Source organism: Xenopus laevis, chromosome 1S (assembly GCF_017654675.1).
Source record: "Xenopus laevis strain J_2021 chromosome 1S, Xenopus_laevis_v10.1, whole genome shotgun sequence".
Classification (NCBI taxonomy): domain Eukaryota; kingdom Metazoa; phylum Chordata; class Amphibia; order Anura; family Pipidae; genus Xenopus; species Xenopus laevis.
The window spans coordinates 188,251,068-188,275,582 of NC_054372.1; the positions used below are offsets into that span (position 1 = coordinate 188,251,068).

The following is a 24,515-nucleotide window of genomic DNA, read 5'->3' on the forward strand; positions in this document are numbered from 1 at the left end:
GGGGTTTTGTGTTATGTGGCCTCTTTATCAAATTTTGGTTTGATACCTCAATGTGGTATAAAAGAGGATCCGGCTAGTTTGTTCTCTTGGAAATTGGTCCATCTAGACCCTGAGAGCAGAACTGTCATAGCCAGAGGGCATGAAATGACCCAATGGCTACCATGACTCTTTCCAGTGGGTGGAAGACACTGTCTTTCTCTTTCTTCACAGGGTATCATGTCTCCATAGATTTCTCCAACAGAGTTCCATGTATCTGCTCAGCATGAAGTTCTTTTGATTTATATGGAACCTATGGAACCTATGGAGTCATGTACTGAATCTTGCGTGCCTGTTTGTGGTCACCGGGGGTTGCACAGTGAACTTACTATTGGAACGCCAGTTTTCCTTTTAGTGGTGTATTTCAGCTATCTTAAATGTTAGCAGATGACAGATCCCTTTCCATTGTGCACACAACTAAAAAGGGCCTCCATGAGAAGCCCAGCTGACTTTGTGAGCCCTATAGTGGGACCATCTGTGTTACTGAAAACCGTATTAACTTGCCTACCTAGGCATATAGGTTGCTGCTGTTCCCACCACTGACTGGACTGAACTTGGAAGAAGAGCAGCCAAGAAGAAGGAGTTAATGCAGAGCATTTATTTGTATCCTGCTTTACAACATATCCCAAATGGACTTAGACTTCATCTATGAACAGACTCTTATTTTGACTGTATATACAGTAAGCTGTTTTTAGCCTTCTTCCACCCTGAGCAACATCAACTGATTCTTCTGTTTTGCTGAAGCCACAGTGGTATTAGAGATTTCAACATGTTCCTCTTTGACCGCTGACATGACACAATTGAATCAACTCTCTGCGGCATGCCCTTGCTACACTTTCCAACAGGCTCCAAAAATGGCCCTCAGAGCTGTAAATGAAAATGCTATAGGAGAGATGGAGGACATAAAAAAGACAGCCTGATGATAATTTCAAAATCATGCTAGATCCCTTGGCTGCAGAGATGGTCTTCTGCAAATACATTTCCATGTGGCCTCTTTGAAAGCATATTGCCATATGGTCTTCTCAACTGGGACAAGTGCAGGGCATGTACCCTCTGCGCCTGAAGCCTTATTATTAGAAAACTCCATGGGCCAATTATTAACAGCATACAAACCTACTAGATTAGAAGAACTGGTTTAATACACTGGCACAAACTTAACGAAATTTATCTCTTCCAATCTCATGGTTAAATTAGACAAATATTTTCATAGGTAGCACTGAAAACCGACGAACATTAGGTCCCATCGCTCCATGGGCTGAACGGAAGGATAGTGTACTAGGATCCACATATGGTATCTTCCTACTGTTCCTATCATTTGTTCAAAGAGAACTGCAGGAATTAAAAAGGGGGATTTAAAATATTTGTAGGTCCGGTAATAACATGGTAAACCAATAGACTAAAATATGGCATTACTAATGGCAATGAGAAAAGGCATGTAATGCTTAGAGTTGGCTTGACACTAATATCCCCCCACACATATCAGTAGGTTCTGTTTGATGCTTTGTTTGTTTTGCTTTTGTAGTCTGGGTGCTACTCCAGATATTTACTTTGCTAGAAGGGGTAATTGTTCTCTCGCTATTGTTGACTTCCAGTTGACACATTTAATTGCCCTATCCACATATGTATGGTAGCAATGTCTGTGTAATTGATTTTACACAGTTGTGCCGCACAGTGATTTTTAGGGTGGAGAAGGTGTTTATTTTTGAATTTAAGATCATTTTACCCTGGGCAATTTAATCACCATCAATGCCCACTACTCACAATGAATTGCTTTCATACAGGCAATTATCTTTCAAAGACATAAAAGTAAAGTAGGTTATCATGAGTCTGGGAAGACCTAATGCTGTTAAAATAGATGTCACTCAGTAGCAATTCTCAGCCAGTAAACAGCAAGTAATAAATATCTGGTCTGCTACTTTGATAAGCCTACCCTCAGCACTGCCTCTTCTTCAGTAAGTAGTGATGGGTGAATTTATTCGCCAGATGTGAATTTTCGGCGAATTTGTGCGATTCGCCGGCGCTGAAAAAATTCTCATAACGCCCGCAAAAATTCGCCCTCGTCAAAAAAATTTCGGAAAAATGGACGCCGGCGTCGAAAAAAACTGATGCCGTCAAAAAACGGGCGTCAAAAACGAACAAATTTGCCGATCACTAAAAGTAAGTACGTACGTAAGACAGTGAAATGAATTAGCATCTCTTAGTCAAGGATTATGGTTATTTCTATAAGGGCAGAAACACATGGGCAGATTCGGGGAGATTAGTCGCCCATCAACAAATGCATTCTCTTCCGGTGCTTAGGCACACGCAACATTTTCACTACTGGCCTAGGAATGCAGAGGAAAGTAGGCCAATCTCCCCCTTCAGCCCTATCTTATGTGTGTACTGACAGCATGGATATGCTAAACCAGTGATCCCCAACAAGTAGCTTGTGAGCAACATGTTGCTCTCCGACCCCCTAGTGGGTGCCACTACCATTTGTTACATTACATGCTGTACTTTCAATTCACAGCATCCTGAACCATTTCTTTTTAGCGAAAAGTAAATTATATTCATAATTTTTTAAGGAATACCCTCATTTTATATTTATAAAAAAAATTAACATTTCAATGATATTAATTTTTTTCTTTTGGAATACTCTCCCCTTTGGCTTCAGGCATGCCATCGGAATCCCACTAACAGTAGCTGGAAAAATTTACTCAGAGCTTCTCAGTGCCCTGATGCCGTATCTCAGGTTTCTCACAATGCAAGTCTGTACAAACTACATACAAGGAAATTAATAGCCACCATGTATGGTACCTGGTCTGTTGCCATTGGTTTTCTATATACAATAATTCCCATAGTCTCCGAACATTGAGGAGCTGTAAAGTCTGATGGAGTATTTTCAGCAGGGAAAGAAATTGTAAACAAAAAATGAGCTTCAGAGCTCCCAGGACACATTCCAATCATTTTTGTTCCACTTGACTGGAACGTTCAAAAATAACAAACAATAGACTTCACTGTTATTTACAAACATATCTTTTTGTTGAACACTGGATGCATGGATCGCCGCAGTCGACAAAACGAGAAACTGCTTCTTTATGGCCGCTGGCTAGGATTGTAAATATTTTGATTTCTCCCCTAGGAAATGGCTCCTGGAAGAGAGGAGACAAGTATGATCTTGAAGCCAAGCAAGCGTACTCATCCCTCCAAACAGTCACACTACTCAGGACAGTGAAACCTGAGTTTGAGAAGTTTTCCATCGAGGTGAAAAGTTCTGTTCAGAAGCTGGGACTCAATGATGATGATTACGTAAGTCCTTGATCCTTGAGCCTAATGCTTTAACTGTCTGTAAACAACCTCATCATTTAATCAAGGTGACAAAATTCTCTGACCTGCATAACTCACAAAGGCTGCTTTTGTTTCCATAACTCAAGACTTACAAATATACAGTCAGCAAATGAAATTATGTTCATGTGACATTGAAAGGTGTATGGAGAAAGGGTAAGCTAGTTGGGATATTGTGATTTGTGCCGTAGTGCTCTTCAGGAGTATAACAAGAAAAGACCTGGGGAAGTCTATGAATTCTAGAAACTTAATATTAATAATAATTTAAAGAAACTTATGAAGCTCCCTCTAAATGTAAGCCACTCCTGTCTGCCAGATTGGTTAAATTCCAGTTTAGGTCATACCCCACAACTATCCCATTTTTATCAGACCAAAAAAAATGGATCTCATGGAATCGATCTCAGAAAAGGTTCACAGGGGACATGAAATAGAGCAGTGTTCCCAACCAGTGGCTCACGAGCAACATGTTACTCATCAACCCCTTGGATGTTGCTCCCAGTGGCTTCAAAGCTGGTTCTTAGGGATGTAGCGAACGTCGGAAAAAAAGTTCGCGAACATATTCGCGAACTTGCGCAAAAATGCGAGCGGTTCGCGAACGGTTCGCGAACCCCATAGACTTCAATGGGAAGGCGAACTTTAACATCTAGAAAAGACATTTCTGGCCAGAAAAATGATTTTAAAGTTGTTTAAAGGGTGCAACGACCTGGACAGTGGCATGCCAGAGGGGGATCAAGGGCAAAAATGTATCTGAAAAATCTGCCTGTGTGTGCTTGGAAGAGATAGTGTAGGGGGAGAGCTGTTAGTGATTTCAGGGACAGATGATAGTAAGCTTGCTGGCTAGTAATCTGCTTGATACTGCTCTGTATTGGAGGGACAGAAGTCTGCAGGGATTTGAGGGACATTTTAGCTTAGGTAGCTTTGCTGGCTAGTAATCTACTGTTCTCTTTAAACAACTGCCATACGTTGACCTTGTAGGCATTGTTTGCCCAGTTTTTTTGGACGCAGCCACTGAAGCACAGTTGCCAGAAAAAATATGCCATATAAATGCTGAAAATAGTAATTTTTCGCCATACGTTGACCTTGTAGACATTGTTTGCCCAGTTTTTTTGGACGCAGCCACTGAAGCACAGTTGCCAGAAAAATTATGCCATATAAATGCTGAAAATATAAATTTTTTTGGTTGCAGCCACTGAAGCACAGAGGCCAGAAAACTTATGCCATATAAATGCAGAAAATATGCATTTTTTTGGTCGCAGCCACTGAAGCACAGTTGCCAGAAAAATTATGCCATATAAATGCTGAAAATATAAATTTTTTTGGTTGCAGCCACTGAAGCACAGAGGCCAGAAAAATTATGCCATATAAATGCAGAAAATATGCATTTTTTTGGTCGCAGCCACTGAAGCACAGTTGCCAGAAAAAATATGCCATATAAATGCTGAAAATAGTCATTTTTTGCCATATACGTTGAGTCAACGTATGGCAAAAAATTACTATTTTCAGCATTTATATGGCATATTTTTTCTGGCCTCTGTGCTTCAGTGGCTGCGGCCAAAAAAACTGGGCAAACAATGCCTACAAGGTCAACGTATACACTACTACAGCGGTGGATACGGATTACGTAAAATATATTATGGCTGCTTGAAAAAAGTCACTCCGGTGTTTTTTCTGGAGACGGTAATATTATGGATATTTAGACAGAATGTGAACAAGGTCACACAGCTAGATGGCGGGTTGAAGAAAACAGTGTGCAAATAATGCCTACAAGGTCAACGTATACACTACTACAGCGGTGGATACGGATTACGTAAAATATATTATGGCTGCTTGAAAAAGTCACTCCGGTGTTTTTTCTGGAGACGGTAATATTATGGATATTTAGACAGAATGTGAACAAGGTCACACAGCTAGATGGCGGGTTGAAGAAAACAGTGTGCAAATAATGCCTACAGGGCAAATAATGCCTAAAAGGTCAACTTATACACTACTACAGCGGTAGTAAAATAAAAAAAAGTAAAATAAAAAAAAATGAATATTAAAAAAAAAAATTAAAGTTGGTGCTGCTGAACTACTAGGAGCAGCAGATTAGCACACCAGTCCCACTCCCCAACACTGCTAGACTAATAGCACTGGGCTCTTATAGTAGTAGTAGTAGTAGTAGTAAAACAACAAAAAAATAAATAAAAGCAGTCCTTACAAGGACTACTGTTATTGCAGCAGTCAGCAGATGAGATCAGAAGCAGGACAGCTGCCCACTGCAGCTACATACAGAGCACTGCAGTAGAAGGTAGATTACTAGCCAGCAAAGCTACCTAAGCTAAAATGTCCCTCAAACCCCTGCAGACTTCTGTCCCTCCAATAACAGAGCAGTATCAAAATGATTACTAGCCAGCAAACTTTCAACTGTCCCTGAAATCACTAACAGGCAGCAGCTCTCTCCCTACACTATCTCTTCAGCACACACAGGCAGAGTGAAAAAACGCTGCAGGGCTTCGGTTTTTATAGGGAAGGGGAGTGGTCCAGGGGAGAGCTTCCTGATTGGCTGCCATGTACCTGCTGGTCTGGGGTGAGAGGGCAAAAAAAAGCGCCAACAATGGCGAACCCAAAATGGCGAACGTCGCGCGACGTTCGCGAACTTCCGGCGAGCGCGAACACCCGATGTTCGCGCGAACAAGTTCGCCGGCGAACAGTTCGCGACATCTCTACTGGTTCTTATTTTTTAATTCTTTCCTTGGAGGCAATTTTTAGTGGCATAAAAGCAGGTGTACTACGAAACAGAACCTCCTGTAGGCTGCCAGTCCACATAGGGGATACCAAATAGCCAACCACAGCTCTTATTTGGTATACTCTGGAATTATTTTCATGCTTGTGTTGCTCCCCGACTCTCTTTACATTTGAAAGTGGCTTATGGGTTAAAAATGTTGGGAATTCCTGACTAAGAGGGACGCCTTCTAAAATTTGGATCCAGAAAAGTAAAAGGGAGGGGACGCCTTGGGTCTAAATGTGGTAAAATGTATCAATATTGCTGCAACTATGACTATGACAGTCATATTTCCATAAATATTATGAGCTAAAGGGGGTCATTTAAATATTTGACTTAAATCTGAGCCCAAAAAGTCTGATGACTTCTGGAATGAGTGACTGTTTGGGTCGAGAGTGTATTCAAAATGTCATGATTTTCAAAATGGAAATTTGGAGATATATGGATTCTAAGGCTTTATAGTTGATGGGTAAAGATATCACATAACTCAAAATTAAAGGCACCAAATGAGGGTGTTGCAAGTTGATGGGGCTGTTAGAATAAAAGCATCTGTATTTCAGCATCTATAATCTGTGCATCCAGTAATTCAGATACCAGACAGGTTTGCCTTGGAAAATACATGGACAATAACAAACATAAATAAGAGTAATAACTGTTTACCTTTGTCCTTAACAACAATGGTGTATCACCAGATAACATTGAGTCTTTCTTCTCTAAGGGCAGAGACACACGCTCAGATTTGAGGAGATTAGTCGCCCAGCAACACATCTCCTCTTTTTTGGGGCGACTAATCTCCCTGTATTGCCTCCCACCAGCTAGAATATAAATCGTCGGCGGGATGGCAATCTGTGCGCTTCATTTTCCGAAGTCGCCCAAAGTTGCCGCACAAGGAAACTTCAGGCGACTTCGGAAAACGAAGTGCTCCGAGTGCCATCCCACCGGCAAGATTCTAGATTCTTACATTCTAGCTGGCAGGAGGCAGTTCAGGGAGATTAGTCGCCCCGAAGAAGAGGCAATTTATCGCTGGGTGACTAAATCTTCCCAAATCTGAGAGTGTGTCTTTGCCTAAAATATAAAAAAAATTAACAATAGGGAAAAACTAATTTTCTCTTTAGTTCATTTTTTTGTTCCTTTCTCTGTCAGTCTCCTGTGGTTTTAGATAACAGAAACTGTTATTCACAATAAAAAAGTCCAGAAACAGACAATTTCCCTGACACTGGCCTTCAAAAAGGAGCCTCATGCTCTGTATAATGTTACAGTGAAAAGACAAACAAAAAAACCTCTCTCTTGCACAACTCACGGGAGTCATTAAACTTTATGAAAATCATAATAAATCTAAGTGCTTTGACCTTGTCGAAAAGTTTACACTGAGCAGGCAACAAGAGTTTATTTGGCCCAGTTCCAATATTTTATTAAAATGTAAGTTGAGCTTTTTGGATTTGTTTGGTAGTGCATGTAAACTTATACTGCATAAGGCTTTTAAAATCTTTAGTCTTGAACACAATTTATTTTTTTCCCAGTGCAGAAGCGCAGAGGTAGGGTATAGTTATGGTAGTAGGACATTCTTTTTTATTTACTTTTCTTAATGATTGATAATCGACATGGGTTTTGCATTCCACAGAATTCTTGATATGTTCCAAAAATTTGGGGATGGCGCCCCTAAGGGAAAAAGTGGTGGTGGGGGGGGTTAGCACAGTAGTAGAGGTTCCTAAATTATGGATTTGCCCTCCACAGGGGTGACTGAGAGAGCAGTTTGAGGGACCATTTTAAATGCCATTTAGGGGGGGGGGAGTATGAGTAGAATGATTATTTGTTATGTTAGATATTCTCAAAAAACATTTCCGGTTAAAGGGAAGTTTTGTGCCAATTCTTATTTGCTCTCTTTGGATTTTTTGAGTCATAACAGGATGAGTTATAAAACCATGTTTTAATTTTTATATCCTGGTTCCACATATCAATTTCATGACCATATGTTGTTTACATGAGAAATGCCTGAACCCCAAAATTCTAAAAGCATCTGGTTTAGAAATTAGAAAGTTGCCATACACCAGCTGATCTCTAAGGTGGAAAAAATGAATGTCCTACAGGCCATAGAGGCCATATATTGTATAGTTACAATTTCAGTGTTCTGTTCTATGATATTCAATCAGTACATCTATGGCCATTTTAAGGATTACAGTATGTCCCCAAACTGTGGGGGTTGCCTATTTGAATTTATTGGTGTGGAAACTTGACTGTGAAAGCTTATTTGCTGTGCTGGATAAGAAAATCCAACTAGTTTGCAGTACAGCAACTAATATTGGTTAGATGTAATCCAGGTTTTTCAAATTATATAGTAACCCAAATTATATAGTAACTAATCAACAATGTCTTGTCATATGAGAAATTATTTTTTTTCAGATTTTGGTGACCTTTCTTGTAGCTTACTCAATCACAAAGAGATGTTATTTCATAAATTGTCTATACTACAGGCTATATACTACAGGCTACATCTCATGTCTGACCCAGTTGGTACACTATCTATCTGATAAAGGCATTCTGTTATTCATTAATATCTACATAAATTTTTAGAAATATTTAAATGGGATAATTTGATACTGGATATAAGGTGTTTCTGCCAGTGGGTAAGAATTATGTAACCTTAATTTGGTTACTGACTCTATAAATAGCAATTAACCCTTTGCCATCAAGGGGCACTGAGTCCCTTTTGCATATGAAAAGTACTGGGAACTGGGATTTACAGCGCAGTGCCTCCACCACTAGGAAAAATAAAACACACAGTTTGCAAATGAAACAAATATAAAATTTATATAAAACAGTAGTGAAAGAACTTGGGCAATCTAATACACAATGCACTCCTGCACTGGGGAAACATGGGACCTACCTATCTCACTTTTAGGTACCTGACTGTTTCTCCAACACAGTCCTTTTTATTATCAAAGTCAAAATCCTCTGGAAGGGGTTAATGACCAAACAGTTCAGTTCAAATAAAATGTCCCTTCCCCAGAGCTCTTATACCCCAGGTAGCGATACCTTTCCCAAAAGTACCTCTCCCTTTGGAACTTAGCAGCCGCTACCATGTAGCAAGACCTGTCCTCAAATTGGGGCCCCATGTTTGTATCCTTGCCAGTATCCTCCCTTGGGTATCTCACTTACCGGGGTGCTCTCAGAGGCAGTCACACTGGAGATTACAGGCAGCTCTGCAACAGGATCAATCTGACCAGTGGCACCTTTCACCTCCTGAGTCTCTAGAAGTTGGCAGGGAACAGGATGGGCTCTTTCTGTACTTCTACAGATGCATGGATGTTGCAGCATGCAACCCCTGTTAAGCTCTGTTGGAGACCCTGTACAAAAGGCTCCAAACACAGGCATTCCCTCTCTCCCAAGGATGCACTCAGGTGACCACCAATCGGATGTCTCTCTAGTCTGTAACTGAGCTGGATGATGCGACAGACAGAAAAACAGGAGAAGGATTTGTCTGATCCCCTACAATTATAACCAATGTTTAGCCACAATATGGACACAAACCATTTACTATTTACTATTTAATAGTTATTTTGTCACATAAACGGCAAACTACTAAATTCCATAAATGGTTCAGGAGAAAAGAATCTTGGCTGGGATTAGCACCTATTATAGGAAATGTAATTTATTAAAACAAACATTTCAAACACAAAAAGGACATGCTATCATATTTACAGATATGTGTGGATAAAAGGACAGAAAATTCAACATATAAATTGGGATCTTCTGTGACATTCTTAGAGCATTTTTGTCATAAATTGTTCTTGCAATATATTGTCCGTCTGTCTTGCTTTGTGATTGAGATTTAATCTTTTTATCCTCTCAATGGTCACAGATTCTATCCATCCTACCACCATGGGCCCCAATCATGTACAAAACTGATTGTAACTGGTTCTGTCCTGCTGGTTTGTAATTTACTGTGGACTAAAAAGCAAATGCTGATATTCGAAAAAAACCAAAAAAAAACCCACATATATTACCAATATGTTAAGAGTTTGTGGTCTCAATCTGTCTCAACCTAGTAATTATAAGCCTGTAAGTATGACATGTGACATACTGTTAAGACATAACAGGGCTCATACACAATATCTCTAAAGGCAGATGGTAAGGACAGGTCTAACTGTGTGTCCTGATACTGTGCTCTTCGCAAGAGTGCACCCCTTAGTGCTCATTTTAAGAGAATTTGTACCCAGGGGTACACTGCTCTCTCTTTGCTAGGAGTGGGGGGATCAAAGATCAAAGTGGAGGTGCATTCCAGCCCTATTGTCACCAGGTGCCTTAGAGCTGGCAGTAAGGACAGGGCCCTTGTGTGGCCTGCGCCTCCTGCCACTCTGTACCTATTGTATGTGCCTCCCCCCGCCAGCCCCTTTTAAATCTAACAGTGCCGCTGTCTGCACAAAGAGAGCATTTTGTATTCCAGCAGTGCTCATGTTTATGAGTGTTCAAAGGCAGCTTACATGTGAGAGAAAGGCTATGAACTTCATGGTGCATTGCACTGTGCATTTTTGGGGTCAAGGGCAAAGTAAGGGGGGCTGAGCTGTTTTCTAGTCCTCCAGAAAGTCACCTTTTGCTCTGTAGCTGAACTGAAGGCTTTAGCACTGTAACAAGTGGTTGCTGTAAAGCACATATCCATGACAAGAATGCTGGAATGCCAAGAAAAAGTTTGTAAAATACCTGCCTGTTCGAAATGTTAATTTTCTCTGGAAATCCTAGCTATGAGACACGCGCCTTCTGTAATTACAAACTAGATTCCCCCTATCAGCTCTTGAAAGAATGTTTAACATATATGCCTCCATATACAGTACTACATCTGTTGCACACTGAATGTAACACTATGGGGCCGATTCATGAAGCTCGAGTGAAGGATTCGAATTAAAAAAACTTCGAATTTCGAAGTATTTTTTGGGTACTTCGACCATCGAATTGGAACGATTCGAACGATTCGAAGTAAAAATCGTTCGACTATTCGACCATTTGATAATCGAAGTACTGTCTCTTTAATTAACCCTCGATATTCGACTCTTGATGAATCGGCCCCTTAGTTATCTAAGTTAGGATCAAGTACAAGGTACTTTTTTATTATCACAAAGAAAATGAGAAACACTTTTTTAAACTGTGAATTAATTAACTAAAATTGAGTCTGTGGGAGATGACCATTCTGTAATTCTGAGCTTTATGGATAACAAGTTTCTGGATAATGAATGCCATGCCTGTAAAATAGTTGAAACTCCCAAAACCTCCAAAACACGTGCCTTGCCCATAAAGAAATCATGTTATCTACTGTGTATCCTGTGCTTGAATGGCTGCCCCCATGGCTAAACAGCAGCTTGTTTATATAAACTATAGTAGTACTTATCTGTTATCTACTGTGTATCCTGTGCTTGAATGGCTGCCCCCATGGCTAAACAGCAGCTTGTTTATATAAACTATAGTAGTACTTATCTGTTATCTACTGTGTATCCTGTGCTTGAATGGCTGCCCCCATGGCTACACAGCAGCTTATTTATATAAACTATAGTAGTACTTATCTGTTATCTACTGTGTATCCTGTGCTTGAATGGCTGCCCCATGGCTACACAGCAGCTTGTTTATATAAACTATAGTAGTACTTATCTGTTATCTACTGTGTATCCTGTGCTTGAATGGCTGCCCCATGGCTACACAGCAGCTTGTTTATATAAACTATAGTAGTACTTATCTGTTATCTACTGTGTATTCTGTGCTTGAATGGCTGCCCCCATGGCTACACAGCAGCTTGTTTTTATAAACTATAGTACTACTTATCTTTTATCTACTGTGTATCCTGTGCTTGAATGGCTGTCCCATGGCTACACAGCAGCTTGTTTATATAAACTATAGTAGTACTTATCTGTTATCTACTGTGTATCCTGTGCTTGAATGGCTGCCCCCATGGCTACACAGCAGCTTGTTTATATAAACTATAGTAGTACTTATCTGTTATCTACTGTGTATCCTGTGCTTGAATGGCTGCCCCCATGGCTACACAGCAGCTTGTTTATATAAACTATAGTAGTACTTATCTGTTATCTGCTGTGTATCCTGTGTTACTGTTCCTTTAAAGCATGGGGAATCCAAAATATGGAAAGAACCCTTATCCAGGAAACCCCAGGTCCAGAGCATTCTGGATAATAGGTCACATACCTGTACCAGGATGTATATGAAGATGCACCATAAGTTCCCCCTGTGGCTACAGTTCCCCCCGAGGCTACAGGTGTTGGCTGAGACACCCTTTGGCTAACACTGCAGGGATCATTTTATTTAGGTTTGCCACCTTTCAGCAAAACTTTTTCAGGTGGGGAAGGTGCTGATCAATGTCATCATGGGGGAATGGGCAGGCCGAATATTTTTCTGGCGGGGGCATTCTGGCTGTTGTTACGCCCCTGGGTCTAATACTAGCTGGTTGGCAACTCTTATTTCATTACTTATTCTTGGTTGATCAGACTCTAATCTTCCAGCCTCCATTGCTGAATACAGGCAAGTGCTGGATGTTGTCCATATAAATTATGTAAGTGCTGCTGACAGGGACTTGCTAAAACTCAACTCTCCTCATCACCCCCCCCCCCAACTCCTGAGTCTGTCTGTCTCCATTGTCAATATAACCCATCGCTTTGCAGTTTTTCCCCTTTTGTGGGATTCCTTAAAGGAGAACTAAGGCTTAAGTAAAGAGGTAGCTAGAAATGTTGTACATGATGTTTTGGTCTTCTGTACCAGCCCAAGGCAACCACAGCCCTTTAGCAGTAAAGATCTGTGTCTCCAAAGATGCCCCAGTAGCTCCCCATCTTCTTTTCTGCTGATTCACTGCACATGCTCTGTGCTGCTGTCACTTACTGAGCTTAGGGACCCACTCACAATATACAGTACACATAGAATAGAAATGTCACAATATAAGGCTGATTAGTAATTAATACAGATAATTACTACATGGCAGCACAGAAACCAGTGCAATTAGCATCAGAATTTAATAATCAGCAAACCTGTAGCATCAGCTTATATTACAGGGGAACCAGTAGCGATCCTAGAGGAGGGCGGGCCCTGGTGCGTGATGCGCAACAGGGCCACGCCCCCTCCGTACAGCCGCATTTGGCCACATTTTCAGCGGCGAACGGACTACCGAGGGGACCTGAGGGGGTGCGGGCCCCGGTAGTTCCGCCACTGAGGGGAACCTCATTTTCTGCTGGATAATTAGTGACGAGCCCTAAGCTTAGCTTCTCAACAGCCAATCAGAGCCCACTGAGCATGTGAGTGTCACAGACACTTTCCAAGATGGTGACCCCCTGTGACAAGTTTGAAGTCCTGGATCATTGCTGCTATTGACAAGCTCAAACTTTAGGCTCATGCAATAAGTTCACTATATAAAATATGGTATTTTTAGCCACATTCATTTGTAGAATTTAGTTCTCCTTTAAATTGAAAGGCCCAGGTGCGTTTTCTGCCCCTGCAATATACAGAAGCTTACAATACATATTTGTTGTTTGTTTACAATGCCTAAGAATGATTACTAGGATTTTGCAGTAATATGGCCAACCTTTGCCCATGGAAGCAAATCAAACACAGGCTTTCATCATTCTATATACATAAGACTAGTCAAGGACAACTGCTTATTTGTTTGCTGTGGGTGACTAGGGCAGGATACATTATTGCTTAAACTATTATGTAAGTGTTTTACATTTATTCACCTTTTTTATTTTTTTTAATGAGCACCCTAGATGCCTTTTGCATTGAAATCTGTGATGCCTATACACAAAGAACACCCACAGAGCAGTCATTACCTTTTCTTTCTAATGTCTTTCCTACAAGTTCTCATGGGTCTGATCTCCCTACCGAAATCATTTAAACCTTAACACTACAACAAGGATTTTACTGTATGTTCCAGATACAGATGTCCTCAAAAGTCCTGTTCCCAAAGTGATATACTGAACATTAAAACAGCATAACAACTTTGAAATATTGCATCAGGCAGCGCGGGGAACACGGCATTGAGCCTGCAACACTGGGATCCAAACAGCATTCCTTTATGTCAGAACGGTTCCAGATATTGTGGGAAATATTTCTAGAAATACAGTCAGCAGTGTTTCAGGTTCACACCATATGTGCAGGCTAGTTCTATAAAATGTTTCCTAAGCGCGTGGTTCACTGGACTTTTTCAGCCGAGCTTCAACTCAGGTTTCGCGTTCCTTAATGCGACCTCTGTTCCTGGCATGAAGAGAATTCAGTAAATGCTGTTTTCATTTCTTGATCAGAATTCTGAAATGGAATGATATTTTAGGTTGAATATGTACCCATTTGTAGTTAGCTGACCACCCATAGTATTTACTCACTGTCTTTATAAAACAGCTACGTGCAAGATTCATCTCACCATGCAGTCAAATACTCCACCAGAATTGTACTTAGCGTTGAGAAGTTTCATAGATTTATGGTATCTCTCTGCTCTGGCTTTTAAAAACTCTGTTGTCCCCAGGAGGTACAATGTTTACAATTACTGTCTAGGTCTAAGGTTTCCAAAGGAAAGTGAGTAAGTCCTTCAGGCGAGGAGCTGCTAATGTGCACACAGACAAGAAGAAGTGATGCCGGAACAGGATCAAGAACAGGGTGATGTGGGCGAAGAATCCAGATTAGGCAGGAGAAGGACAGAGCAGGTGATGAACAGGACTGGAACAGTGAAGCAGGATGGAGCAGACGTAGAGGGTTATTTATTGAAGTCCGAATGCTAAAAAAAATCTGAATACTATAAAATCTAAATTTTTGTAAAAAAACATTTTTTTGAGATTTATTATACCCCGAGGCTGCTAAAATCCCAAAATCCGCTATCTCAGATCTGCCAAGGTTGTATATAAATCAATGAGAGAGGTCCTATTTGGAAGTTTCTGTGGTATTCACTGTAATTAGCCTGAATATCTGACTATTTTCAGCTTTTCGGGCAAAAAAATTCAGACTTTTCCTGAATAAATTGAGCAATTCGGGGAAAAAAATCATACAGTTCAGATTTTCACTTTTTTTGATTAAATCAAGCTGTTTTTTATAATAATAATTATAAATAAGGTCAAATAGTGGATTCTAGTTTGGCTGGACTTTTTTAAATTAAAAAAATTTGAAAAATTTGGATTTTGATAAATAACCCCCGAAGAGTCAGAATTTGTAACCTGCCCTCGTGCAGGCAAAAAGGACAGGATTGGATCAGGACTGGATCAGGACTGGATCAGGACGGGATCAGGACTGGATCAGGACTGGATCAGGACTGGATCAGGACTGGATCAGGACTGGATCAGGACTGGATCAGCAGAGAACAAGGGCAGCACTAGGAACAGGGATAGAAGCAGAAACAGAACAAGAACAGGTAAGGTGCAGGTAACAATGGCAGGTGAGATAACAATGACAACCAGAGCAGGATGAAGCAGAAGATCTAGAGTCACGTCACAGTGCTCAGAACCAACAAGGCCAATGCTCAGGCACCAGCTGTGAGGAAGGTTGGGCTTTTATAGGGCAGGGTCAGTCCTGATTGACTGACCATATCCAACCAGTAAGGTTGCTGGAGTGATTTAATGAAACTGGGGAACAAGTGGAAGAGAGAGGAGCACATGCTGGCTGCTCTCCTGGCCTAGTTGTTAAGGAGAGTACTAGACATACCATACCACCAGACATGGTCCTAGTGTGTAATGGGAATGGCCAAAAGCCTTTACAGATTGCTATCCTTGAAGGCTGACTTTTCTGCAGTTCTTCTTGGGGTATTCTTTGTTTACAGAACAAACAATAGATGTAACCAGTAGTTTGCAACAAATTGAATAGGCCCAATTAGTCAACAAAGAGATAACTCATTTCGGCAATCCAGAGTGCCTTGTAATTTCTTTGTCCAATGGTGGGACCTGGTGTGCCATGGCTCTTTTGGACCCCGCCAACCCAGATGCACATGGTGTGCACACGCAGTGGGGGGGTTGTGTGTTGTGCGGCAGGTAGGACTTTGCGGCCCAGGAGGAATAGGGGCCCCATAAGGCCATAATACATATAAAATTTCAATAAACATTGGTAAAACAGCTCAACCTCTAGATATTTTGCAGGCAAAATTGTCTGAAATTGGGGAGAGTCACCAGAAAATGTGAGAACGCTTAAGTGACGAGTGGCTGGGGTACAGAGGCCAAAATCTGGTAACTCCCGACTTCTACACAACTCAGTCCCATTGCATGCTGGGTATTGTAGTCTTTCATTAAACTTGACAGTTAGCAAAAACTACATTACCCAAAATGCATTGGGAGAGGCTAGGCACATTAGGGCAAAAAACTTTGGCTGGTTTACAAAGTACAAAGGCCCAAAAAGTAGCCCAAATCTGTGCCTTGGCTAGTTTGTACTTTCAAAACCTGCCTGGGCTATAAATTAGGCTGGAAACAATTTGGCTGGAAACCCGACAACTTGGCAACCATGATCAGCTACCACTGTGTGTACCGGGATGTCAAAGTTAGCTCCATCTGTAATGGCTATCATTATAATCTACTATTAACCCTGTTTTATCGAATTCAATGAAGCAATACATTCCGCACAATGGCTTGCTTTAACCCAAATAAGCCAATGGGTTTTAGTATTAGAAAAGAATGCAGTCAGACTTTGACTCAAGTTAAGAAATGAACAGCCATACCTTGAATTCACTACAGTTTCCATTAAATTACACCAATTACTTTAGGTGCATTAAGCAGTGCTCAGTTACTTTAATCCAGTAAATCAGTGATTTAATGGGCCGTGTTGATGTTCCTGTATTGACTATTCAATACAGTCAGTAAGGCTACTGAAAGGTTGTGTCTTAACTTTTTCACCAAATTCCTCCAATGGATCAGAAGGGAGAGCGGCCATAACACTTGGGTTCATCAGCCTAATTAGTGCCTTGAGCCAGAACTCGTTTCTCCAGCCACAGCCCCAACGTATATAAATTTATGGGTTTTCTGTATTCACTCGTCTAATGACCGAAAGGCAGTTCCAGTAAATTTAATTAAGAAAATGTTGTAACGTGACACAGTCGGTGTTGTGTTCCCAACCTCAGACCATCAGAGCTAGCGAGCAGGATTAATGACAGGCCCGGCTTTGTGTCTGCTACAGAATGGAAGAGATTTGGGCTTTTTTACGCTCAGCTAGGGAATAATTTGCTGAAAAGAAAAGTTCCATTCAGGAGCCAGAGTACTTTGCTAATTGTCTTTGATAGTATAAAAGCAACCACAAACTGGCTTCCACCAGCACCAGGACAGAGGGACAGCTTTAAAAAATAAAGGATTGTGTAGCAACACTATAATGGCGGCTATACAACCCATAAATCTGAATGACCCTGAGCTGGAACAAAAACAAACTGAGAGACTAGAAGATCAGGTCAATGTTTATTTTCATTCTTCAGGCTATTAAGATTATCTTTTTAAAATGACATTTTCAAGTTTGACATTGATCTAGTTAAATTTATATTTAGCCTTTATGTTTCAGTATTATTTTTAAATGACCTTTTTATACTTGACTTCCAATATCTCGGTAATTGGAGTTGCTGGTAGTGATGGGCGAATTTATTCGTCAGTTCTGAATTTGCGGTGAATTCCCGTGATTCGCCGACGGCGAATAAATTTGTGAAAATTCACAAGCAGACGCCGGCATCAAAAACGAGACCCCAGCGCCATTTTGAAAATTTTGTGAATTTTCGCAGGAAATTCGGTAATTTTTCGGCGAAGCAAAACACCCCAAATTTGCGCATCACTAGCTGCTGGCTCTTTAGTGGGGTCAGTTATTCTAGCAAATATATATATATATATATATATATATATATATATATATATGAAGTTTATCCAACTCATGACACATATATAGGATCTAGTACAGATATGGGATCCAGAATGCGGAAACCTGTTATCCAGAAAGCTCTGAATAACAGAAAGGACATCTCCCACAGACTCCATATTATCCAAATAATCCAAATTTTTAAAATGATTTCTTTCTTGTACTTGATCCAAACTAAGAAGTAAAACCAGCCTATTGCATATATTTATTGCTTAAATGATTTTTTAGTAGACATAAGGTATCATCCCAATTATCCCTTATCCAGGAAAACCCCAGGTCCCAAGCATTCTGGATAGCAGGTCCCATACCTGTAGCGATAAGTCTAATGTAATGGCACTTGATGAGTAATCTTGAGTTGTTTTACCACTATTTAAGCAGCGTATTTGATGAAGAAGCCACTTGGCTGAGCGGTGAAACATTGTAAAGGTTAATTTGAAGCAGCCACTTGGATGAGTAGTGACATTTTTTCACGTTTACTTGGTAAGCCCAGTTGCTTTAGGCCTGCTAGGACAAAAACATTAAGGGGGTTATTTATTGAAGTCCAATTGCCACAAACTCCAAAAATTCTAGTTTTTCTAAAAGTTCTAGTTTTTGGTCAAAACTGTCAAAATTGACTAGGGAATTATCCAAACTCGATTAGAGTTTTTTAAAAAAAATTGAATCATACGATTGATCAAACTTTGGCCCTTTAAGAATTAGAATTCAACTATTCGCCACCTTAAACCTGCCAAATTCATGTATAAGTCAGTGGGAGAGATCCAGTGATGAATTTGGAGATGTTTGTAGCCTTACTGACATTCAAGTTTTTTTCTAGGAAAAAACTCAAATCAAGTTTGGTCGAATTCAATTCGAGTTTTCAGGTCGGTAAAATTAGTCCGAGTTGTAAATATTCGATTTTTTTAATCAATAACCCTCCAGTCGAATTTCGAGTATATTCGAATGTAAGGGAGTTTAAAAAAACTCACATGAATTCAAAATTTGACCTTTGATAAATGTGCCTCCCAAATCTGAATTTTTAATGGAAGAAAAAAACCTGAATTTTTAGAGTTTCATTATACCCCGAGGATGGAAAAAGTCGGAATCAGAAAATCCAGCATCTCCGACCTGCAGAGGTTGTATAAAAGTCAATGGGAGAGGTCCCTGTCTTATTTGAAATTATTATTTGTACTGAAATTATACCGAAAATCTGACTTTTCAGGCAAGATCTGAAAAATTTGGCAAAAAAAGCTGATATAATCACATGATTCGAGTTTTCGCTCAATTTTATCGAGTTTGTCCTCGATCCAATTAAATTGGGCTTTTATTTTAATAATAAATAAGGTCAATCGTGGATTTAAGTTTGGTCAGTTTTTTTGGTTTTTTTTCGGAATACTTAGAAATATTCTGATTAATAAGGTCCTAAAAGTAAAATCATACAACATTCTGGTGGTTACTTTCCTACTTTGAGGCACTTCAGTCTCTGAAGATGTTGAGAATTAGTGATGGGCGAATTTGAGCCGTTTCGCCGGAAAATTCTCAAATTTCGCATGAAATTCGCGAAATAGTGAATGATGCCGGCGCCTGTTTTTGGCGCCGGTGTCCGTTTTTTTCTCGACGCCGGCGAAAAATTTCGGGTGAATTTTTGCGGGCGTTTCTCGAATTTATTCGCTGGCGGCGAAACGCGCAAATTCGCGCCTGGCGAATAAATTCGCCCATCACTGTTGAGAATACCTATTTTAAAGCTTTTGTTTCTGGTTGAAGTCAGAGGGATGTCCGAGTCATGTTAATATTGTAATGGATTCATCATCATCATAACGTTACCAAAATCCAGTTATCGCCATAGCATTTTAACTACTTTGTCGAAATGATCAACAGGTGGTAGAATATCACCCCATCCTTCTCTAGGTTTTCCCAAACGTTCTTCCCTTTAGGAAATAATAGTAATTGAACAGGGCTGGGCTGGCAATATAATTTTAGACATTTTTTGGGCAATCAATGTCGAAATCCTATAGGACAGTGATCCCCAACCAGTGGCTTACGGCCAACATGCTGCTCAACACCCCATTTGGTGTTGCTCCTAGTGGCCTCAAAGTAAGTGTTCCTTTTTTAATTCCTGGCTTGGGGGCAAGTTTCTGACACACAACCCAACACTGTCAAACAGAGCTTCTCAAGGCTGGCAGTTTACATGCTGGCAGTTTACAAGCCAATGAATAGCTATAGACTGTTTCCTATACACGGTCGAAGCCAACATTATACTTCCTCCATTATAGGAAGTTCCTAAAGTCTCCTGTTAATGATGGAATCCAGTCAGTAACATATCCTTTTAAACTCTAATAACTGCTCTTTCTTGGCATTGTGGAACGTCCTTAAATTTTCTGTTTTCATCACCACATTTTTAAGAATGCTCAGCCGGAGCCCAACATTCATCTTTGTAACTGGCTGTGTACCAGATCTATCAGAAAGGCCGGGGAACCCGCATGATATGGACACATTTTTTGAAGAGGAAAAGCTGTAGTTCAGAGATAGCAATACACAACTGTACTGAACAGACACATCTTATCTCTCAGCCCTGGATCATGCAGCAACAGCAGCCACTGAAATGTTACGTGGGCTTGGTAAATAGAGAATATCCTACTGAATTCCATAGCTAGATAACGCATAACAACTATTAAGAGTTTAAGCGTGTCAGAATGTATCAGCCTGATTGGATATCTTAGCTCTGCATAAAGACTAATTAATTAACCCCAACCATGATGATATTTAATTTTTGGATTGTGCCCCAGGTCCTGTTATACAGAATGCTTGACACACGGAGCTTTCTGGATAATAAATCTTTCTGTAATTTGAATCTCCATACCTTAAGTCTGCTAAAATGAACTCATTTAAACATTAAGAGGGCCGATTCACTAACTTCGAGTGAAGGATTCGAAGTAAAAAAACTTCGAATTTCAAAGTGTTTTTTGGGCTACTTCGACCATCGAATGGGCTACTACGACCTTCGACTACGACTACGACTTTGAATCGAACTATTCGAACTAAAAATCGTTCGACCATTCGACCATTCGATAGTCGAAGTACTGTCTCTTTAAGAAAAAACTTTGACCCCCTAGTTCGCCATCTAAAAGCTACCGAACTCAATGTTAGCCTATGGGGAAGGTCCCCATCGGCTTTCCTAAGTTTTTTTGATCGAAGGATATTCCTTCGATCGTTGGATTAAAATCCTTCAAATCGTTCGATTCGAAGGATTTTATCGTTCGATTCAAAGTCGAAGGATTTTAATTCCCAGTCTAATATCGAGGGTTAATTAACCCTCGATATTCGACCCTTTGTGAATCGGCCCCTTAATAAACCCAATTAGATTGTTCTGCCTCCAATAAGGATTAATTATATCTTAGTTGGGATCAAGTACAAGCTACTGTTTTATTATTACAGAGGAAAAAGCAAATCATTTTTAAACATTTGAATTATTTAATTAAAATGGGAGATTAACATCCCATAATTCAGAGCTTTCTGTATAGTGGGTTCCCGGATAAGTAATCCCATACATTTACATCTCAGCAGTCAATTCTACAGCCTTCTTCGTAGGCTCATTTCCTTGTGCAACAGGTGTACTAGGGTTCCAAGATTTCTTTGGGCCCCAAATTTATACATAAAAATTTACAATTAAGGCCACACTTACATTTGTGTTTTAAATCACAAATACACGAGGACACTATTAATTAAAGGGAGTTGTGCTGAAACATTTTCTTTTGACCCTATCATGTATAATGTAACCAATCAGCAATTCATTTCCATTGGCTGGGTCCTGTTAGAATGAACGAGTGCAATTAACAGCTGCCTAATATAAACTGTTTAAAACTGAAGCACATATTTGTTGCTGGAAGTGAACGGCACAATGTTTCGCTGTTGACTAGTGATGGGCGAATTTATTCGCGGCGAATTTGCGCGATTCGCCGCCAGCGAATAAATTCGCAAAACTCCCGCGGCGGCGCCGTTTCGCGAATTTTTCGCCGTTTCGCGAATTTCGTGAATTTTTCGGCGAAGCGAAACGGCGCAAATTCGCGCATCACTACTGTTGACAAGGTTGTAAAAATATTAGGAACTGAGCATATTCCTTTCTTATCTTATGCTGCTCCCTGGACACCGGCCAAGGGAAACATTTGCTCTGTGTGTGGTTTGGTTTCGTTCGATTTATCAGTAAGTAATTTTAATGAGAATTTGATGCCAAATATGCCTGCACGGCAGTAGCAATCTATAACGTTATTAAAATGTGATTTGATTCCCATGGTTTGGCATTGTTTTTGTTTTTGTTTTTTTACGTAAGCTTTTGAAAATCACAAGGCGTGTTTGGGGTAAATAAGGCTTGAATTCATAAAGATTTTCAATACAGTAAGATGCCATATAAAAGAATTTTACAGGTACAGAATGTCTTGTAAAAAAAATATTTAAACGTTAAATAAACCCCATAGGATTGTTTTGCCTCCAGTAAGGATTAATTCTAGTTTATGTTAGGCACAAGTACAAAGTACTGTTTTGTTATTAGGGAGAAAAACAATCATTTTTTTTAATTTGAATTAAAAATGAAAACATATCCATTGCCTGTGTTTTCATTGTCGGACTGGAGCGCCACTGCCACACATGTGCACTATGTTTTGCTGCAGCCGCCCGCAAAGTGGAGGTCGCAGCAAGTAGAATTTTGCGGATCTGGGCCGGCGGAGCCCACCAGGTTTTTTCCCGGTGTCCCGCTGGCCCAGTCTGACCCTGTGTTTTCATGTGTTTGTTGTTGTTGACTGTGGACTCCTATTCCGAGTTTCCTTCAGCAATGGCATTATCCAACGTCTAATTAGTTGATATGCTGCTGGACCAGGGGCAACCTCTACCTCTTGTCATATATTCATTCATATATCTGACCTGTCTGCATACAAGGCTATGAATACAATGAACCCCACTTTTATGCTTCTCAAGGGAATGAACTAAACACATAGGGGGTTATATATTCCCGATTTTATCTCAACATTTTCTGCTACAAACCTTGATCAAATCCATCTGTGTTTTTTACACTTAGGGGCTGATTCACTAAGGGTCGAATATCGAGGGTTAATTAACCCTCGATATTCGACTGGGAATTGAAATCCTTCGACTTTGAATATCGAAGTCGAAGGATTTAGCGCAGATAGTACGATCGAATGATCGAAGGATTTAAATCCAACAATCGATCAAAAAAAGTTAGGCAAGCCTATGGGGACCTTCCCCATAGGCTAACATTGAGTTCGGTAGCTTTTAGATGGCGAACTAGGGGGTCGAAGTTTTTTTTAAAGAGACAGTACTTCGACTATCGAATGGTCGAATAGTCGAGCGATTTTTACTTCGAATCCTTCGATAGTCGTAGTCGAAGTAGCCCATTCGATGGTCGAAGTAGCCCAAAAAAAACTTCGAAATTCTAAGTTTTTTAACTTCGAATCCTTCACTCGAAGTTAGTGAATCGGCCCCTTATTTATTATTAAATTTTCCCGAAAATTTGCTTTGCGGGAAAAAATCTGATTTGTTTGTATAGTCAGCACTCACCCACTTTCCACCTCTTATTGTTAGGTGGTGCACGTGTCCAGCGGTCCACTCTCCGACCGTTTTAGTCAAACTTCAACATATGACACAGCTCCGTTCAATTGTGAAAGTTTAAAAAGCCTTTATTGTATACATGGCTCTCTTGATCCGCACAATACAATGTTTCGGGCCTGCTTCCAGCCCTTTTTCAAGTTTTCTGATTTTCACAATTTTTTCTGATTTTTCACCTGAAAACTCTGATTTCTTGTGCTTTTTTCCCCGAAAAACTCCAAAAACTTTGGGGGTATTGCACGAAGCCCAGTACACACCAAAAAATCATTGGGTCTTCTCCCATTGACTTATATGCAAACTCGAAAGGTCTGAGATGGCAGATTTTCTATTTTGGACTTTTCCATCCTCTGGGTTTAATACATTCTGAAAAAATTTGTGATTTTTTTTAAGAGTCTGGTTTTAGGGGAACAAATCACAAATTTTTCTGGATTTTTGCATTCAGAGTTTAGTAAATAACAGAATAAAAGTATACTGTAAACTTCAGAAAAAGGCAACATTTGGGAAGACCACAAATAATCAGCAAATAATCTTGGAAAATGTAAATTCAGGGGACGTAAAAATCAGAATTCTAATGTTTTCTCTGTTTGCAACATCCCTAGATTGTGTCCTATTCAAGGGGCAATATACACATATGATCATAATAAAAACAAATAGACTTGCCCCTCCTCTGGAAACTGGCTTTTTTTTTGAAACTCAAATTTTTTAAAATTTAGTAAAGCCTTATGCAGCAAAAAGCCGAATCCGAAAATCCACCTGCCTAGGTTGTGTATAAGTAAATGGTCCCTATCCTATTTGGAAGCTTTTGTGGTCTGTACTGGAGTTAACCCAAAAATCCGACCTTTCTGGCAAAAATCAAAAAAAATTCAGGCTTTTCGGGAAGAAGCCCAAAAAAAATTGAGCAATTCGGGGAAAAAACTTCAAAACAATCCTACAATGCAGGTTTTCGATTGATTTTAGTTTT

At 40.1% G+C, this 24,515-nt stretch overlaps 1 protein-coding gene across 2 annotated transcripts in view; it reads left to right on the top strand.

Annotated features, from left to right (window-relative positions):
• npr3.S (natriuretic peptide receptor 3 S homeolog) overlaps positions 1-24,515 on the top strand; it is a 58,007-nt gene that overhangs the window by 18,052 nt on the left and 15,440 nt on the right. For both annotated transcript variants that reach the window (XM_018244538.2, XM_018244539.2), the window contains exon 3: positions 3,158-3,324. In XM_018244538.2, the coding sequence (XP_018100027.1) occupies positions 3,158-3,324 (167 nt within the window). The remainder of the gene's footprint in view (positions 1-3,157; positions 3,325-24,515) is intronic.